The sequence below is a fragment of the Neophocaena asiaeorientalis genome, unplaced genomic scaffold (assembly GCF_003031525.2).
Source record: "Neophocaena asiaeorientalis asiaeorientalis breed wild unplaced genomic scaffold, Neophocaena_asiaeorientalis_V1.1 scaffold129, whole genome shotgun sequence".
NCBI lineage: Eukaryota > Metazoa > Chordata > Mammalia > Artiodactyla > Phocoenidae > Neophocaena > Neophocaena asiaeorientalis.
Genome location: NW_020172446.1, coordinates 3,646,506 through 3,663,704, shown reverse-complemented (window position 1 = coordinate 3,663,704; position 17,199 = coordinate 3,646,506). Strand labels below are relative to the sequence as shown.

The 17,199-nt window shown below is 56.3% G+C and overlaps 1 protein-coding gene across 1 annotated transcript; it reads right to left on the bottom strand.

Moving 5' to 3' along the window:
• Positions 1–2,497: 2,497 nt before the first annotated feature.
• On the bottom strand, positions 2,498–15,573 carry FOXN1 (forkhead box N1). The gene is made up of 8 exons (XM_024737280.1): positions 15,451–15,573; positions 14,601–15,059; positions 12,021–12,131; positions 10,093–10,223; positions 8,647–8,743; positions 5,259–5,466; positions 4,576–5,067; positions 2,498–2,814 (listed from the first exon to the last, which is right to left on the bottom strand). Exons 1-8 carry the CDS (start codon positions 15,571–15,573, stop codon positions 2,498–2,500), a joined length of 1,938 nt encoding a protein of 645 aa, XP_024593048.1.
• Between the last annotated feature and the right edge of the window lie 1,626 nt (positions 15,574–17,199).

Sequence of the window (17,199 nt, the reverse complement as noted above, 5' to 3'; positions counted from 1 at the left end):
GTTTTAAGTCCAAGGGCCAGTCTGGTTACAAACAAACAAGCAAACATAAGACCCCCAAGTCTTACCTGCTTGCCACCTGTCTTACTTGCACAGGGGCAAGCTTACTCGTAGGTGTGTCGAATGGGCCCAGAAGACTGAGGTCGGACTGAGGTCTCCTGGAGATGTCCTTGCTTGCTGCCCAGGCTGGAGGTGTAGAGCAGGTTGTCTGAGTCTCCAACGTCCGAGCGTCTGACGCAAGGAAGTGGGTTCTCCCACGAAACATTTGCCCAGCCCTTGGGGTCTTGGGTATCAAGACACAGGCCTGGCGTTGCTCAGAGCTGGGGTGCAACATCGGCTGGGGGCTTGACAGAGAGCCTTCACCACTTCCTATACTGCGGGGCTGGGCTGCGGCGCGCAGCGTGGGGGGCGTCTTCCTCTTGGGTGCACTGGCTGCCCATGCCTTCCCCCACTCCCTGCCCTGCCCTCTCCCTCTAGCCCGGGCCCCAGACTTAGAGCCTCTGTGAGGGAGGGTGCTGATGTAGGGCGGGGTTCTATTATGGGATCCTATGCAGAACTGTCCTCTGGGGAAGGCAGGTGGTGTTGGCTTGCCCCTAGGCCTAGCCCCTGGAAGAACTTTCTAAGCAAAAGACCCACCTGTGGCTGCTGAGACTCATGGTCTGTGGTCCATGTATGTGCTTTTGGCTCCCACACCTGCCCCAGCCCTGTTCAGGCAGTGTGGGGCTGCCTCTTGGGCTGCTGTTTGGTGACAGCAGCCTGCCTGGTGGTGGTACCCTAAGTGGGACTGAGTGGGCCCCTGACCCTCCAGAGACCACCCTCCAGGGCTATGGTCCATTCATGTCATCTGTGGAACCCAGAGCCGAGCCAGGGAAAGGTGGGGGCAGCAAGGCACAGCCAGGGTAGGGAAGTGACCCTTTCTTGTGTGAGGAGATGCAGGGTGAGAGGAGGGAGGGGTAGATCTCGGTACGAAGGGGTGTGGTGGAAGGGCACCCTCTCCCTTCCTCTGGGCAGGGCAGCTGCTGCTTCCAATCCTTTTGGAAGTTCTCCTGGGGGAAGTTCTCCCCGCCAGCCCCATCCTCCCCATGCTGGTTAGGAAGTACTCCGAGATACCTCACTCTTTGGATTGAAACTTCACAGTCCTAGGTGAGGGTCGGGGTAAAATCACAGGACCAGGGAATCTACAGTCAGTGTGTCCTAACATTTCTGCCCCAGGGTGGGGAGGTCCGGAAAAGAAAACTTGGTAGTCGAGACCACAAGGCACTTGCTTTATTGTTCCAGGACAGGGGACAATGGCAGTTCTTCAAGAGTTCTGCTTGTGTCTCATCTGAACCTGGGGCCAACCTCCGGGGGTTCTTGTCACCCTCAGACCCTGGATAGGCTGAGGCTCCCACTTGGTAGGGGATGGGCTCTCAGGTAGGGCATGGAGGGCAACTGGGTCACAGCCCCTCATTCCAGGGGCATCCCGGGTCTGCCAAGCAGTCAAAGAAAGGGGGCATGGGTGCTGCCCCACCAGCCTCTACCAGACTTCCCTTCCCTGAATGCCCAGGCTGCCTGAGACAGCTGGAAGTAATTCACGAGCCGGGGCCTAAACTACATGAACTTCTCAGGAGTGAGACTGTAGTGACCCGGAGGGGCCCTTCCTGCACCCAGGGCTGGGAGAAAAGAACACTTTCAAGTTTCTGAGGGCAAGGGCTTTTCCAAACACTTTGTGTCGGAATTGGGCTCAGTTTGGTCCTGGGGTGGACACTGCCCCTCCTGTGTGTCATCCTGGGAAAGGCCAGAGAGAGCTTAAGTTGAGGACAGGTAGAGCCTGGCAGGGCGGGAGCTGATGAATAGCAGCCCCCCGGAGGTGGGCCCACAGACAACCTGGGGAGAAACTCCATATCTCCTCCTTCTTGATGGGCCGCTGGGATGAAGATGGGAGAATAAATACAGGGGGCTTCTGGGAAAGATCATGCCTGGAGGGGAACGGGCCTGCAGAGAACGTGGACGTCAGAATGGGGTTCCATGGTGGTCTTGGACCTGGCATGGGGGCCCTGAGCTTTTGGTAACCAAAGCCCTCAGCTGCCCCCAAAATGAAGTCAGGCTCTGTGATGTAGTTGTGATTCCTGTGGATATAAGGTATGTGTGTGTGTGTGTGTGTGTGTGTCTGCATGACTGTATGTGTGTGTGTCTGTGCGTGTGCGCCCGTGCATACGTGCATGAGGGCTTAAGTGTGGATGAGTGTGAGCTAGGGAGAATGTATTTTCTTCTTGCCCAGACACTTGCTCTTCAGGGGCCCTGAGCGAGGAGCTCGTGTACCAGGCAGCAGAAATGTGTGAGGGGCAGAATCCTGGGTGGTGACTTCTACACCCCCAGCTGCCAGCTAACAAACAAGTTGGCTTAGTGGCACAGGGGACAGGGAGTGTGTTCCTTCCTTGACCTTTAAGGTGAGCGTGACATGGGTGGCCAGCTGGGACTTCCAGGCCAGGCAAAGGCTGGAGCAGCTGCTGAGCATAGCTCATGCTAGAGCCATGGGCTTAGAGCTGGGGCTGAGGTACACAGAGGGGCCAGCAGGGGCCATGGGTTCCAGCTCCATGAAGGCTGAGTAGAGGGTGGTGAGATGCAGGTCCCCCAATGCCCCGGAGCCCCCATTGCCTGGTGGTGTCAAGTCGCCTGCCCCACTGCCTGTCTCTGCCAGACAGGGCCCAGGGGGGAAGCAGTGGGATGGGGATGGGGGTTGGGGCGGCAGCATTGAAGATGACGTCAGGGGTGAGGTCACCAGTACCAAGGGGTCAAGGGCCAAGCTGTCATCCTTCAGCTGTTCCCACAGGTTTCCTATTTGGGGGAGAGAACAGGCGTCACTGGGAGGCACTAAGGAGCCCTGTCTGCCTCCCACCCCATGCTCTCACATGCTAAAGAGAGCAGGATTGGGGTAACACTGAATGGAGAATAGACCCTTGGCACTAGCTCTGTGACCCCAGGCAGTTGCAGAACCTCTCTGATTCCTCCTCCCACATAGGACAGTTTGAAAGCCATAGCTCAGATGATCTGTGTGGCTCTTTTTCTTGTGGGTTGGGGGAGATGATCAAGGATTTGAGAGCTGCCTATTGGAAGGGTTGATGCAGATGCTGTACATTCTGGGGTTACCCTGGGGAGGGAGCCCCAGGAACTCTTCACCCTGGCTCTTGCCCAGGCTCCCAAGGAAGGTGGATCTGCAGCCCAGACCAAGGATCTTCCAACAATGCACTGCTGCATCCAGTGAGCTGGTTGGGCTCAGCTCCCTGGGCATCCTCCACTGCAGGGCCCAAGGGACGGGAGCAAAGCCAGGAAGCACTGACTCTGGGAGCAAACAGTGCTGCCACCAGCTTCTCCTCTATGTGTTGTGTGACCTGCATCGTGGCAGGCCAGGGCCTGGAGCTCCTTCCCTGGGCATCAGGGCTGCAGGGTCTGGAGGAAGAGAGCTGAACTAAACCCTCGACTGAACTTGGCTGCCTGGGTTCCAATCCTAACTCTCCTTCTTCCTCTCTCTTTTTTTTTTTTTTTTGGCTGCCCTGCGCGTCTTGCGGGATCTTAGTTCCCCGACCAGGGATTGAATCTGTGTCCTCAGCAGTGAAACTGCAGAGTCCTAACCACTGGACCGCCACGGAATTCCCTTAACTTTCCTTCTTTCTAGCTAAGTGACCTTGAATAAGTTACCTAACCTTGGTACACATCTGTGAAATGGGTTGAATAATCCCTCCTATCCTATAGGCACACATGAGAGAGCACATGTAAAGCGCCTCACAAGATGCCTGACAGTAGGGCTCAGGTAAATGCTTATGGTAGCTCACATGTCTATAGCTTCTTCTGAGGCTGTTGAGCTCTGTTCCCTACCTCTGGAGGTAGGCTCTAGCTGCTCGTTTCTAACAATAGCTTCCCAAGACCTGGGCTCTCTCCCCATCAGACTGGGAGATCTCTGAGGGTCGGCTGCCCCACCTGCTTGTGGATGTCTCCTACCCCAGCGCACACAGAAGGTCTGAGGCCTGGGTCAGCACCCTCCTCAAACCCCCTGTGGCCAGTACCAGGACCTGGGGGTGCACTGGAGATTAGATGGGAATGGGTGGGGTTGGCCACGTGCAGAGATGGAACAGGCAAGATGGAACGGAAGAGATAGAACCTCTCCCCCCGGGACCTGCCTAGCTCTGAGGCCTTCCATTCTTCCAGGGGGAAGATCTGTCTCCTTCCTCTGCATTAGAAGATGAACTCAGAAAATGCAATCGCTTCTGGGAATGTTCAGACCATCGGTCACTCACAACCGAATATGGAATGGAACATCGGGCCCTTTCCAGCCCACCCAGAGCTGAGAGCGGTTTGATGATAGGTCAGTTGGAACCTGTTCAAGGGCACCAGGAGGAGGGAGATGGGGGCAAGGACATTCCTCTTCGACCCTTAACCACCACTACCCCCGACCCAGCTTGGGCCTTCTCTGCTCCAGTTGACCTGAAACCCGGCAGTTAGTTAGCAGGCCACAGCCTGGAGACTTAGACGGGACAGGCCACACTGCCAGATGTCCCTCTCCAGTACTGTCCCACTTCTCCCTTCCCATCCCCAGCTCACCCTGAAAGTCGAAGTCAGTGAGAGAGGGATTGATGGCATCCAGATCAGTGCCAAGGTCTCCGTCTGGCAGCAGGGTTTCATGTATGGTCCTGGCTGGGGAAGGTTCAGCCAGCAGCTTGGCACTGTGGCTGGGTGGGGTGTGGGCAGGCAGAGGTGAGTCCTGGGGGGTGCCCGGCTGGGCCCGCAGCTCAAGGTGCCCATCTGGCTGTGGGAACAACGGCTGCAGAGGTCCGGGAGGGGCCAGGCCTGGTGAGAGGTGCGAATATGTCTGCCCATAGCAGGACGGTGCGTGCCCCCCAAGAAGGTCCTGCAGGGGATTCTTGCCACGAATGGGGCCCGGAGCTGGGTGGATTGACTGCAGTGGCTGGGAGAACCCGGCTGGAGGTGGCAGGGGCCGGATGGAGCCTGAGCCCACCAGCCCAGGGGGTGGGCAGCCGAGCAGTGGGGAACCCAGCTTCTCCCTCTTGTCTCCAATGAGGCTGTCCAGCTCTTCTGAAAAGGTCCGAGAGAGAGAGACACCATGAGGCCTCCCTTTCCCCACGAACGCTCCCAGCCTTAGAACCGCACTCAGACGCTTTCCTCACTTATCAGTTCTCCTTGCTCAGCTTTTCTTGCCTCCTCCACTCTTATTTTTTTGCCTCATGGGCACCCTGGGCCCCTCCCTGCATGGCCGTTAGCCTCACCTGGCTTGGCCATGCTTTTGCGCACGGCAATGGGGTCTTTCCTCTTCCACTTCTGCAGTTCCTCCTGCATCTTGTCGATCTTGGCTGGATTGAGGGCCCACAGGCAGCCCTTGCGAGAGGAACTGCCTGATTTGTTCTCTACCTTCTCGAAGCACTTGTTAAGAGACAGGTTGTGGCGGACAGAATTCTTCCAGCCATCAGGCGCCGTCTGCCGGAGCAGAGCAAGACAAGAATTCAGGCCGGGGTCACAATGCCAGAAAACTCCTTTGCTATCTGGGCACAGAACTGCCACCCACTCTGGGGCTTGTCGTCCTCGTCAGCACCCAGCCCACACTCGGTACCCTTCAGTAGTGGGGCAGGGGTGGGCAAGAACCTTGCTCACAGTTATTAGCACCTAAAATCTGCCTTCGTCCTACTCCATGCCCTTCAGAGACGGCTGTAGGTGGTTCATAAAGGAAGGGCTGGTGGGCGCTACGGACGGCCCCGCCCCTCCCCAGCCTGCGGTTGGGCCGCTCCCCACTGGGTCCTCAGGCCTGTGCGTGGACCCGTCTGTGGAGAGGGACTCGCTACGCTGAGCTCTCCCTGCTGTGAGTTTGTCTCTGGGGTGTAGGTCTGTGGAGTCCTCTGAGTATGAGGGCATGTGTGTCCCTGAGAAATGAGTGTGTGAGAAAGTCTCTCTGGGTGTGTGTGTGGGTATCCATGGTTGTCTGTGTGTGTGGCTGTGAGTGTTCATATGTGTGTGCCTGGGGGGCGTGGCCTGATGGGGAGGCCAGCCCTCAGGCGGGCGGTGCTCATGCCAACAGAATAAACACCCATTAGGAGGCCTGGTCATGCCACCAGGGCAGTAATTGCGCCCAGGGAGGGTTGTAAAAACTATTAGGCTGACTCAGTTGGGTGAGAGGCAGTGGCGGGGGTGCCAGGGGGCACCCCTTTTCCCCCCACCTCCAGCTCTGTCCCAGGCTCTGTGACAGCCCTGGGCCCAGCAGGGGTGACTGTGGGCAGAGTGCCTGCTCTGGCTGGTGAGGTCCCTCTACCCTCGCCCCTCGGCCCCTCTCCCTTCCAGCTCACAGTTTCTGCTTAGTGAGGGGCAGCCACTCCCTCCTCCCCAGCTCACTTGCCCCAGGGAGCAGTCAGGCTGAATCACGTCCAGCAGAACTGGGCCCTGATGCCAGCGTCGCTGCAAGTTGCTCGCAGAAGCTGCTGGAGCCTTTCTCAGGGGCCGCTGGCCTGGGTCAGGGGCCTGGTTGAGATGACCCTCAAGGCTCCCAAGGTCATGACAGAGAATTCTTGAGCCACCGGACCAGCCAGCTGGGGAATTCAGCTTCAACTCCCACGACAGTCCCTACTAGGAGTCAAGGCTGTGGGCAGAGTTAATGGGCACTGGGCCCTTTTATGGCCCCATAAGTCTGTGATTTGGGGGTGCCAGGGCAGCCCCCACCCCAGCCACTTCCTGTTTGGAAGAGGGGTGGTCAGCGCTAGCAATTATGTCCTGTGGCTGGAACTACCCTAATCCCACATCTCTGACTCACAGGGCTTCAGGACGCCCATCTCAGCTGCCTTGGGCATGAGTGCTGCCCACTCTAGGGTCCACACTGTCCTTGCCCAGAAAAATGACCTTCAACTGGGGAGTGAGTGATAGAGGGGGCAGAGGATCTTTGAACTAATTTCTTAGGTGGGTCAGAGGGGAACGGTGAGAGTTGGAAGGAACTTACGCGCCAACAGGTTCAACCTGACCATTTTACATACTGGGAAACTGAGGTCCAGAGAAGAAAGGGTCTAGCCCTAGATCACACAAGGAGGTGGTGACAGAGCCCAGACTCCAATTCTGTTCCCTAACTAAGGGCCCTGCCCAGCTCACCCCATAGGACTGCTTTCACCATCTGGGGCCTGACCCATCCTCACAGATGCTTTCTCTCTGAAGTCAAATGTAAACTTGGGAGTGAGGGAGTGATGTAACTGGCTAAGAACAACAACTGGACCCGAAAAAAGAAAAGCAGTTAGACCTCTTCACTACTCAGCCCTACAAAACAGGGATTACACAGCTCCCAGGAAAAATAATTAAGCCAGGAAGATGAGACGTAGGGAGGGGCTGGGAGTTGGCGGGGAGGACAGGCTGAGAGGAATGGGGCAGGGCCCTCACTTCCCTCTCTCTGGCCTGGCTCCTTGAAGCCCTAGGGGACCCTCTAAAAGCATTATAGGCCAGGGAGGCTTTGGTCCCCTGACTTGCTGGGGTAGAGGGGCAGCTCTGGATACTGGCTTTGATGCTTCTTGAATCCCAGTGACAACTCTCCTTCCTCCTCTCCCTTCCAGGACCTTTGATGGATGACCATACTTTTTCATTCTTGGCCAGAACTCTGACCACCTTGCCCACTCCTCATCTGATGGCAGCTCGGCAAGTACAAGCTTGTTTGAATATCAGCCTCAAATTACCCCCAGACAGCACAGCTGGGAAGATGGTGGGGCCAGAAATCACTGGCAGGTGGAGCTGGGTTCTGGCTTACCTGGGCCGCAGTTCCCACCCTCTGCCTGGGTAGAAGGTGAGACTGTATCCACTAGGGTGCAGGCCTTGGAGAAGGCACCCCTCACACGCAAGCTCTGACCTCCCCTGCACCCACTCCAGAAGAAGGGGTTTTTGTTGGAGGGCCTGGGGAGCATCAGACAAGGGAAGTGGGTGGTGTGGGAAGCCAGAGAGCTTGAGCCGGCAAGTGGTCCCACTTGATGTTTGGCCTTGAGTAAATGGAGAGACGGGCATCTGTCCTGCCTCTAGGGAGGGAGTTTGCTAGAGCCCCAGAAGCCCCTTCTGTGGGTGATAGAAATTATTGGTAGATCCCGTCCATGGGAAGGTCGGGGGAACCAGCCAGTTCCCTAGGACACTCTAAGACCATGAAGCCCACACTCTGCTTTCTGGCAGAACTACAGCTGAGACTGCCGCCCACAGAGGCAGATCCTAATCTCTCCCGGGAAGGTAATGAGTTCTGCAGCCCCAGCGTCCTGTGTCACCTTGGCTGGCCAGCTCCTACCCCAATTCCTCCAGTCCTACAGCATCCCGGGGGCAGCGGTGGGAACAGCCTCGCATTTCTTCCCAAGCTCTCTCTCCCCATCTGGGGTAGGTGGACGCTCCTTGAAGCCTATCAGAATTGCCACGTCCACCTTCCACCAGCATGAGGTCTGACTCCAGCCTGCTGTGTGACTTTTGGTGAATGGCTTGAGCTCTCTCTTCCTCACACAGAACTGTCCTTCTGAAGTGGAGACAAGGGGAAACATGTGGGGGACACACCCTCTCCTGGCTTTCACTCAAACTCATCTCCCACCTCCCAACGGAATCCTCTGGTTCCAGAGAGGCCTGGCTTGCCTGGGGCTGGTGGGGTGCAGTGGATTTGGGGCTCACCTTGAAGTAAGGAAAGTGCTCCGTCATAAAATTGTAGATCTCGCTGACGGGAAGGCTTCCGGTTTTACTGTTCTTCAGGGCCATGAAGATGAGGATGCTGAAGGCAGAGAAAGTTCTGAGAGTTTGAACCTCTGACCTGGCCTGGAGTCTTCCCCCCGCCCCCGCCCTGGCTGGAATAGTCAAGGAAGGATAGTCTGCTGCAGAATTCACACGTGAGAGGCCCTGTGAGGTCCAGAGGAGAAGGAATGAGAAAGTGTCCACTGAAGTCGGGAATTACTGATGTACAAGGGTCTCGTGGCATCTGAGAGAGCTGGGTTACAATCCTGGCTTTGGCCACTCACTAGCTGTGTGACCTTGGGTGAGTGCCTTAACCTCTCTGAGCCTCAGTTTCCTCAGCTTTGACGTGAAGAGAGTAATAGCTGTCTCAGAGTCGTGAGGATTAAGCATGCTGCCTAGCACATAGAAGGCACTCATTAAATGGAAGCTGTCATTACCAGTCAGCCTTCAGCCGATTGCATGAGTGTTGGATAGTAAGGGAGGGGATTAGGTTTTTTGAGTCCCTAAAAAGTGCCAAGCATATTCTCTCACTTAATCCATCCAAAGGCCTGAACATTGCAGTTCTCTCTCTCTCTCTCTTTTTTTTTTTTTTTAACAGATGAATAAACAGAGGCTCAGAAAGATTAAGTAACTTGCCTGAGGTTTCACAGCTAATAAATTCAGAGCCTGGAGTAGAACCCAGTTCTACTGGACTCCAAAGATTGCATGTGCTCCTTTCTGCTCATCATCCGGCCTTCCACAAACCCCTTCTCTGTGCTCCTGGATGATGTTTAAGTTCCTTTTCCTTCTCCTGAGCTCATACTGGCTGATGACCTGACCCCATGAGGGGCCTGGCACACAGGAGGTCGAGTATCGATGCTGGTTAGATGAATGAAAGTTCAGATGGAAGGTCTCCCAGATGGGCTGGGTGCTGCTGGCCTGGTACTTATAGCCCCAGCGCCAGAGAAGTTGCACCAGATCTGGCAGATGCTGGATAACGGAGCCGCATCTGCAGACCTCATCCCTCACTTACTTCCAGCAGAGCTTTGGGGTGAAGCTTCTCTCTATATCTGGGGAGGGAGGGAGAAGGGGGGAATCATCCCCCCTAAACTCTCAGTTTCAGGCCCTGGGCCCCAGGAAGCTAGAACTTAGCGGGCTCATCCAGGGCACCAGCACCTGCTGAGTTGAGCCACAGACATGGCTCCCCAGGGTGAGATGAGAGGTCAGAGGTGAACTAGTCAATCCCCCTGCCCCATGCTGGAATCTTCTCTATAGCATCCTTTGGAAGTCCACTAGCTATGACTTCCACTCCCTGCCATTACCCTTATACCTCAAGGGATTCCATGTCTCAGTTTCCCCAGGGTCCTCTCAGCCCTCTTCCTTCTACCTCACGAGTGCTGAGAAACGTACCTGTAGGAGTAAATGGGTTTTGGGAAGAGAGACTGGTGCCCGTCGGTGCTGGCCTGGGGTGCAATCCGCTGGTATGGATAGTGTGAGGAGCCCAGGTAAGGTACAGGGTAGCTGCTGCCACCTGGTGAGTACTGTAGAGGTCAAAGGGGCAGAGTGGTTGCCATGGTAACCAGTCTTCCCAAGGAAGGGGGCTCCCTGCCCCCATTCATATACATCCAGAGAAGGAACTGAGGCTAGATTCTTCTCTCATGTGCTCCACCACAATGGTCATGGGCCCCAAAGAGCTATCTGAGGATGCTGGCCAAGGATGCAGCTATTCAGGGGCCTGTGAGGAGATCCACATTCCAGAATTCAGGGTCTAAGAGGCCTCAGAGCTCCCTTCCTCCAGCATCTTTCTTTCAGGTCTCTAAGTATTCTGGTTGCCATGGTGATACGACAGGAGTTGAGCTAGAGAGTGTGAGGGGTAGCCCAGGCCCTTGTACCCTTCTGGGCAGGTGCTCCAGACCTCTCTGGTATCTCCTGGAGTGGTTGGGCTGGAAGTGGGGTGTCCAGCCTGGGCATTTGCTGGGCACTGCCACCTTTTATGAGTTTCAGTGGCTCCTTGAAAGGGCTGGTCATGATGGTGGGCAGGTGAGGGTAGGAGGTGGTTTTTATGGCAAAGGGAGTGGCTGCGGTGCCAGGGATGGTGTTTTACGAGGGTGAGGGTGGGTAGGAAACTCTGACTCCCCCATCTGCTCCAGGCCGAAGTGATCTTTCCAGGTCACCTGAGAGACACTCAGTGACTGAGTCACCTCTCTGCAGGTTCCATAAAGCCCTGGGTGTGGCTATCTTGTTCGAGGAGGGGGTGCAGAAAATAGAGGGCATCAAGACAGGGCTGGGCATGACGAGGCCGTCTAGGGTCTGGTAGTCCCTTAGCCCTGCTGTGGCTCAGTCCCTGTTGGGCCGGGCTGCCTCAGGGACATTCCTACCCTGGGTCAGACTGTGACCCTCAGGAGGGCTCGGCTATTCCAGCCAGGCTCGTCATGGAGTGAGGATGATCCCTCTTGTGTTTCCTCTGCTTCCCTCCTTCTCTTTCTTTCTCTGCACTAAGCAGGCAGTCTGACCAACACACCCCCATCCCCCGCCCACTTGCCTGCCTCCCTGGCTTGGCCAAGATCAAGGCCAATGCCAAAGAGCTGGGAGCAGAACCTGCTCCACAGGCAGGGCCTGTCTCAGTGCCAGGCTGCAGGTGGATGAAGCTGGGTGCTGGGCAGTCACTTGCTCTGTCTTGCCCGGCGACTCCTGGGAGCTGCTTGGCTATTCTAGGACTCTTTTCTTTCTCTTTTTAAAAACCTCCATCCCATGCCAGTATGGGTCAATTACTTGGCTTCCTGTACGTCTGGGAGGAGCTGAGGCTGGTCAGTGGGGTGGGAAGGGGGATAGGGCCAGAGATGATGGGGACCTGTAACCTCCAACTGGGAAGGCCCCCTAACTTCACTCCTGGTTCCACCCTGTCTAGGCTAAAGGGAAGTTTGAGGCCAAGGCCACATAAGATGGTGGCTGACCCAGACGAAAGCCCACTGTTCCCTGGTCTGCTCAGCCTTGTGTGTCACCCCATTTACTCCTTTTCTCTTTGCTCAGTCCTTTTCTAGCTCTCCTCTTCTCTCCCTTTTTGGTTCACATCCGGCCCTGCCCCAGTCTCAGTCCCACTCTCTTTCCTAAGACCTCTCAGGCACTGCCAGGGTCTCAGACAAGCCCCACCCCAAGAGAAGGGCGATTGCTTCCTTCCCCATGAACCCCTGTTCCCCACCCCAGGTGGCCCAGCCTGGGATTCAGGGCCCGGCTGTCCCTACCTGCCCATCCAGGTGTGCACACACACACCCGCACACCACACACACATGTAATATCCTGAGACCCTGGGGAAAATTGCCCACCTGCCCCAGACCTACCTGGTGGAAGGGGGGCTGGGAAGGACAGTACATATGCTGCAAGGGGGGCTGGTAACAGTACATCCCTGGACCGCTCTCCAGAGGTGGGGGCTTGACCTCAACTTCTGACTCCTGCTGGAAGGAAAAAATAACAGATGACCGAGCTGGACCATATTTTTTCTTCCTTTTTCTCTTCTGTGTCTTGAACCTTACACAAAAGCAACCCCTACCTTGCCTCCCCCACAGCTTATTCCTGGAGAACAAATAGGGAACAGAGAAGGGCAGGGATTTTCCTGAGGGAACTCAGCAAGTTAGTGGTGGAGCTGAGGCTGGAACTGACAGGGCTCCCATCCCCCCACCTCCCTGCAGGTGAGAGACTGAGGCTGGGCTGTCTGGGGACATGGGGGAGACTTGTCATTGGTCACACTGAAGCTGGGGTAGGACCAGAGGTCTCCCTGGAATGGCACAAGGGTGCACTGCCTGACCCCACTCACCAAGCCCGGCTCAGGACTTGCTTGCTGGTTCGGAGCCACCAGCCCCTCAGAGCAGTCTGCAAAGGACCACTGCTCTAGAATTCCCATTGCAGAGCCATGGTGAGGGGAGCACAGGAAGTGGCCAGAGAGGCTGGTCCAGCCGGGGCCCCCAAGGTCCTGACACTTCCTCTTCTGCAAAGCCCAAGGGAACTCTGGCGGGCTCTCTGGAGGGGGCTAGCGAGTCCCCTCTGCTCTGGCCATCCCCAACTCAGAGCCTCTGCTCTCTGCTCTGGGGAGTCTACGCAGTTGCTGGTCTGCTGGAGCCCCGTGGCCTTTCTCACTCTGGCAGAGGGAGCCTGCAGCTGCTGCTGCTGCTGGTGGCCAGATCCTGGCCTCCCATGGGTTGTGAGCCCCACATGGAGCCCCCAGGGGCCAGCATGGAGTAGGGCCAGATAGAGTGTGCAGCTAGGTACAGGAAGGTAAACAAGGCCAAGAGCAGGTGGACCATTCTTCCTGGGATTCCCAGGGGCCTTGGGAACCAGGATCTGGGCCCAGAGGGTCAAATTAGCTGTGAGCTCTTTCTGGGTGTGCCCGGGATTGCTGATGCAGAGATAACCCCAATCATAGAATCTCAGGTCTAGAAGGGCCACAACCACTATGTCCAGCCCTATCATTTGGCAGATGATGGGGCTGAGCCCATAGAAGGGAAGTGATGTGCCCAAGATCACTCAGAGTCAACCAGCCTGCTGTGGGTCTCTGGGCCCAAACTCTTCTCTACATTGTGTGTGTGTGTGTGTGTGTGTGTGTGTGTGTAAGAAAGTGGGCTCAAACCTCAGCCTCACTTCTTAGAGGCTGAGAGACACCTTGGGCAAGTCACTTGGTCTCTATGGAGCCTCAGTCTCCTCATGTGCAAAATGGGGTTAGTGGGAACTCTTTAGAGGGTTGTCATGAGGATTAAACAGGGCACTTGAAAGAAAGCATCTGGCACAGTGACCATGGGCTGGCACTGAGTGGACATTTAGGGGGAAGTAACTGTGGAGCACAGGCTCCGGATGCGCAGGCTCAACGGCCATGGCTCACAGGCCCAGCCGCTCCGCGGCATGTGGGATCTTCCCGGACCGGGGCACGAACTTGCGTCCCCTGCATCAGCAGGCAGACTCTCAACCACTGCGCCACCAGGGAAGCCCTGATGGTCCCTTTACTGGGGGCTGCTGCCACGTTCAATGGGCCTGAGGAAGACGCCGTCAAAGGGCCCCAGAACCAGAAGCAGACTCCGTCTTGGCCACAATTGGTAGGGGCCCAGCGCCTTCTCTATCTTCCACTCCTGGGAAACAGGCTTTTTTTGGGGGTGGCTTGTGGATTGAATGGGAGCCTGTTTGAAAGCAAGAGGTAAGGAGAGCTGGTGGGCATCTGGAGTAGGCACAGCCCAGGCTGGGGAGTGGGGAGCAAAGCTCCCTTTAGTCTTCCTCTTCCCAAGGCAACAAGCCTATGAGGCACTATTAACGATACTTTTCTGATGAGGCTCAGAGAGCTTAAGTGACTTGCCCAAGGTCACACGGCTTGTGGGTACGGCTATGAAAGGAAATGAGCTTTCAAGGTGCTTTCAAGGTATTTCTATGAATATACCCAGGCTTCACTCCTGGTAACGAATGGGACCAGAGTGTCCTTTGAGAAGAATTAAGTCCTCTCTCAACTCTGTAGGCTGATGCTGGAGAGAACATTGTGCCCTGTGGCTCCTCCCTAAACCCTTTCTCTTGGCCTCTGGAATGTGTTTTTCTTCTCACATTTGCATATGGGCCTGGCTGGAGATTCTTGACACTTATAAACAGAGAGAAGCTGCACACTGGAATCCTGACTCAGGAGCCTCTGGGAAGCTTCCAGCTTCCTCGGTCTGACCGGCCTCCTCAACCTTGTCCCCTCCACACCAGGCCAGGGCAGCGACCCTTGCCCAGCTGACCTGGAGGCCCAGAATGAAGCCTAGAGTCCCCAGCTCTCTGAGCTTGCTGCTTTCCTGGTGCACACTGACCCTGAGTGGAAAGTTCTGGAAAGGGATGGTGGGGGGTTTGTTCTGGGCTGCCAGGAATTGGGATGGGGGTAGGTGGGATGGCTGCCGGCCACTGGTACTCACCAGGACTTGGGGGCTGTGCTCCCGGCTGGGGTAGGGGAGCCCGTCGCACCAGGCCTCTGCTGGGAAGCCGGGCAGGAAGGCCTCACGCTCCCCCACATCTGTGGGGATCTCCTCAAAGGCCTCCAGCGCCCCTGGGGTCTTAAAGGAGTGTCCAGCGAGGGCCAAGGCGGTCTGGGCCTCAGGGAAGACGTCGTCATGGAAATGCCGCTTGTACGGATGGAAGGGCACGTGGCCGCCCTTGAGGAAGCGCCCGGGGCTGCTTGCTGGGCCCTCCTCAAAGCCGAAGCCGGGGTACTTGTCTGAGGGTGAGAGCCGGAAGGGGCCCAGGCCAGGGCCAGCTGGGCAGTGGACCTGCCCGGGACCCGGTGACGCGGCGCAGGGGCTGTGTGGAGGCAGTGAGGGTGCCCTCTCTGGAGGGCCATCGGGCACAAATGATGAGCAGCTGAAGCCGGCATGCTTCTGGCGTGGACAGAGGGTAGAGAGCCTGTGAGCGGAAGCTGCACTGGGACCCTACTCTGTGCGAAGGTAAAGGGTCTGTGGCTGAGCTCTGGTGAGACATGGCCTGCCCTTGGAAACCCCAATCTGACGAGAGCACACTGCTTCTAAACCTGGGTCGCCCCCAGCAGGATGGATGCACAGCCCTGCCCTGGGAAAGCCCCAGACTGAAGGGACAAGCAGAGGCCCAGGTCTGACACTTCTGGATCTGGGAGTCACTGGGTACTTATTTGCTGGTGGAAGGGACAAGACAGATGCAGGCAGGTCCCTGGGGGGTGGGGGGTGACAGTCCACCTGCTGCTCGTGCACCTCTCAGGTCTTGGCCTCAGCCTGGACCTAAGTGCCTGGTACTTACGTTCTGTGGGGCAGGGGAGCCTGGGACGCCCGGTGCCTGCATGTGGTCCCCTTGGGGCTCGCCCTCCAGTCTGGTGGGGCCTGGCAGCGTGACGTCAGACTGCTGCAGGAGTAGCGACACCATCACCCAGTCCTGGCCTCGAAGAAAGCCAGCTGTGATGAGTGTGAGGACCACCGTCCAGGGCTGACCAAGCCCAAGTCCACCACCTCCACTCCCACCCCATCCCCGGGCTGGGACCCTGACTCCAGCCAGATGTCTGATGAGAGGGGGAAACAGACAGACAGGGACAGATAAACAGACAAACTGAGAGCAACATCGGAAACAGAAGGAAGCATATAAACAATGGGAGAGACAGAGTATGAAGGACACAGAGGGAGAGAGAGGTTGGTGGACTCGAGGGGACTTGGATGCCTCGTGGCCCCGTGAGCCTGGCGGGCATCCCCCAAGGCACTGGGGATGCCACCACCGGCCCACTGTGGAACGTGTGGCACATTTGGTTTTCTCCTATGTCCTCCACACTCCGAAGTACCTGTGACTTTGTGCAGGCCAGTGCCCTTTCTGAGCTTTGCTCTCACCTTTCGAAAAACTCAGGGCCTATACTAGGTGACATGGAGGGCTCTTGCTGTTCAGACCTTCTAGAATTATAGGAGAACTCTGTACCCAGCACAGCTGAGTGGTTAAGAGGACTCAGCTCAAAGCCAGCCTTTGCCTTTCCTTGCTAGCTGTGTTAGCGAAGCTTTCTGAGCTTCCGTATCAATCATCTGCAAAAACAGGGAGAGAGAGAGGGCCGCCCTCATGGGGATGCCGGATTAAGTGAAACCATGCACATGAAGAATTTAGCACAGTGCCTAGCATGTAGTAAGTGCTCGATAAATGCCAGCTCTCGTTATTAACATCATTATTAGTATGGTGCTTTTTGTTCAACATCTTTATTGGAGTACAATTGCTTTACAATGGTGTGTTAGTCTCTGCTGTATAACATTAGTATGGCTCTCACTACTGCTACCCTCACTTCTCTGCCTTCCTTCTCCACCATCTGCAGAGTTTCTCCTGAATTTATTCCTCTTTGCCCAAGTGGTTTCTGAGAAAGGCCACCCTTTGCTGAGAGCCTGCTCTGGGCTGGCCACTGTGTAAATGACTAGGAGAATTTTCTCATTGGTTTGTCAGAATAATCCTGTGAGTGAGGGACATTATTAACCTCACTTTCCAGATGAAGAAACTGAAGCTCAGAGGGGTTAAGTGACTTGCCCAAGTCACATAGCTAATCCTTGATAGAGTCAAGTTTTGAACCCAGATTTGTCTGACTCTGAAGGCTACACTCCTCTCAGTCTCTTCATTTGTTGGGGGTCAGAGTGGGGGGTGCGTGGGCTAGGCGCCAAACAACAAGAAAAGCACGAGGTTTACACACACACAGGACCCCCTCCGGCAGAGCAGGAGAACTGCATTTCCCCAGCCCTGCTCTCCCAGGAGCTCTGGTGGGGAGGGATGGCCGTGGTGGCCCCATGTGCCCAGCCTGGGGTTGGTACATCTTTGTTAAATAAGCTCTCTCCTTCATTTGACAAGGGGGTAGTGGGGACAAAGAAGGGAGGGCAATTGCCCAAAGTCCCTCAGAGGATCAGTGGCAGAGGGGGCTAGGAGCTGGGGTCCAGGTGGGGGCCTGGTGGAGGCTCTCCCGCCCCTTCAAGAGTCTCCACCGCCCCTTCTCCATGTCCCGGTGCCGCTCACTCGGCAATGCTAAATGTGGCGTGA

What these genes read in the sequence shown, in the direction of transcription:
- FOXN1 (XM_024737280.1), bottom strand. Translation starts at nt 15,573, where the DNA reads ATGGTGTCGCTACTCCTGCAGCAGTCTGACGTCACGCTGCCAGGCCCC. An exon ending in GCTCCCCTGCCCCACAGAAC is followed by an intron (nt 15,060 to 15,450) that starts GTAAGTACCAGG and finishes TGTCCACGCCAG; the next exon opens with AAGCATGCCGGCTTCAGCTG. An exon ending in AGCACTTTCCTTACTTCAAG is followed by an intron (nt 5,467 to 8,646) that starts GTGAGCCCCAAA and finishes CTGCTCCGGCAG; the next exon opens with ACGGCGCCTGATGGCTGGAA.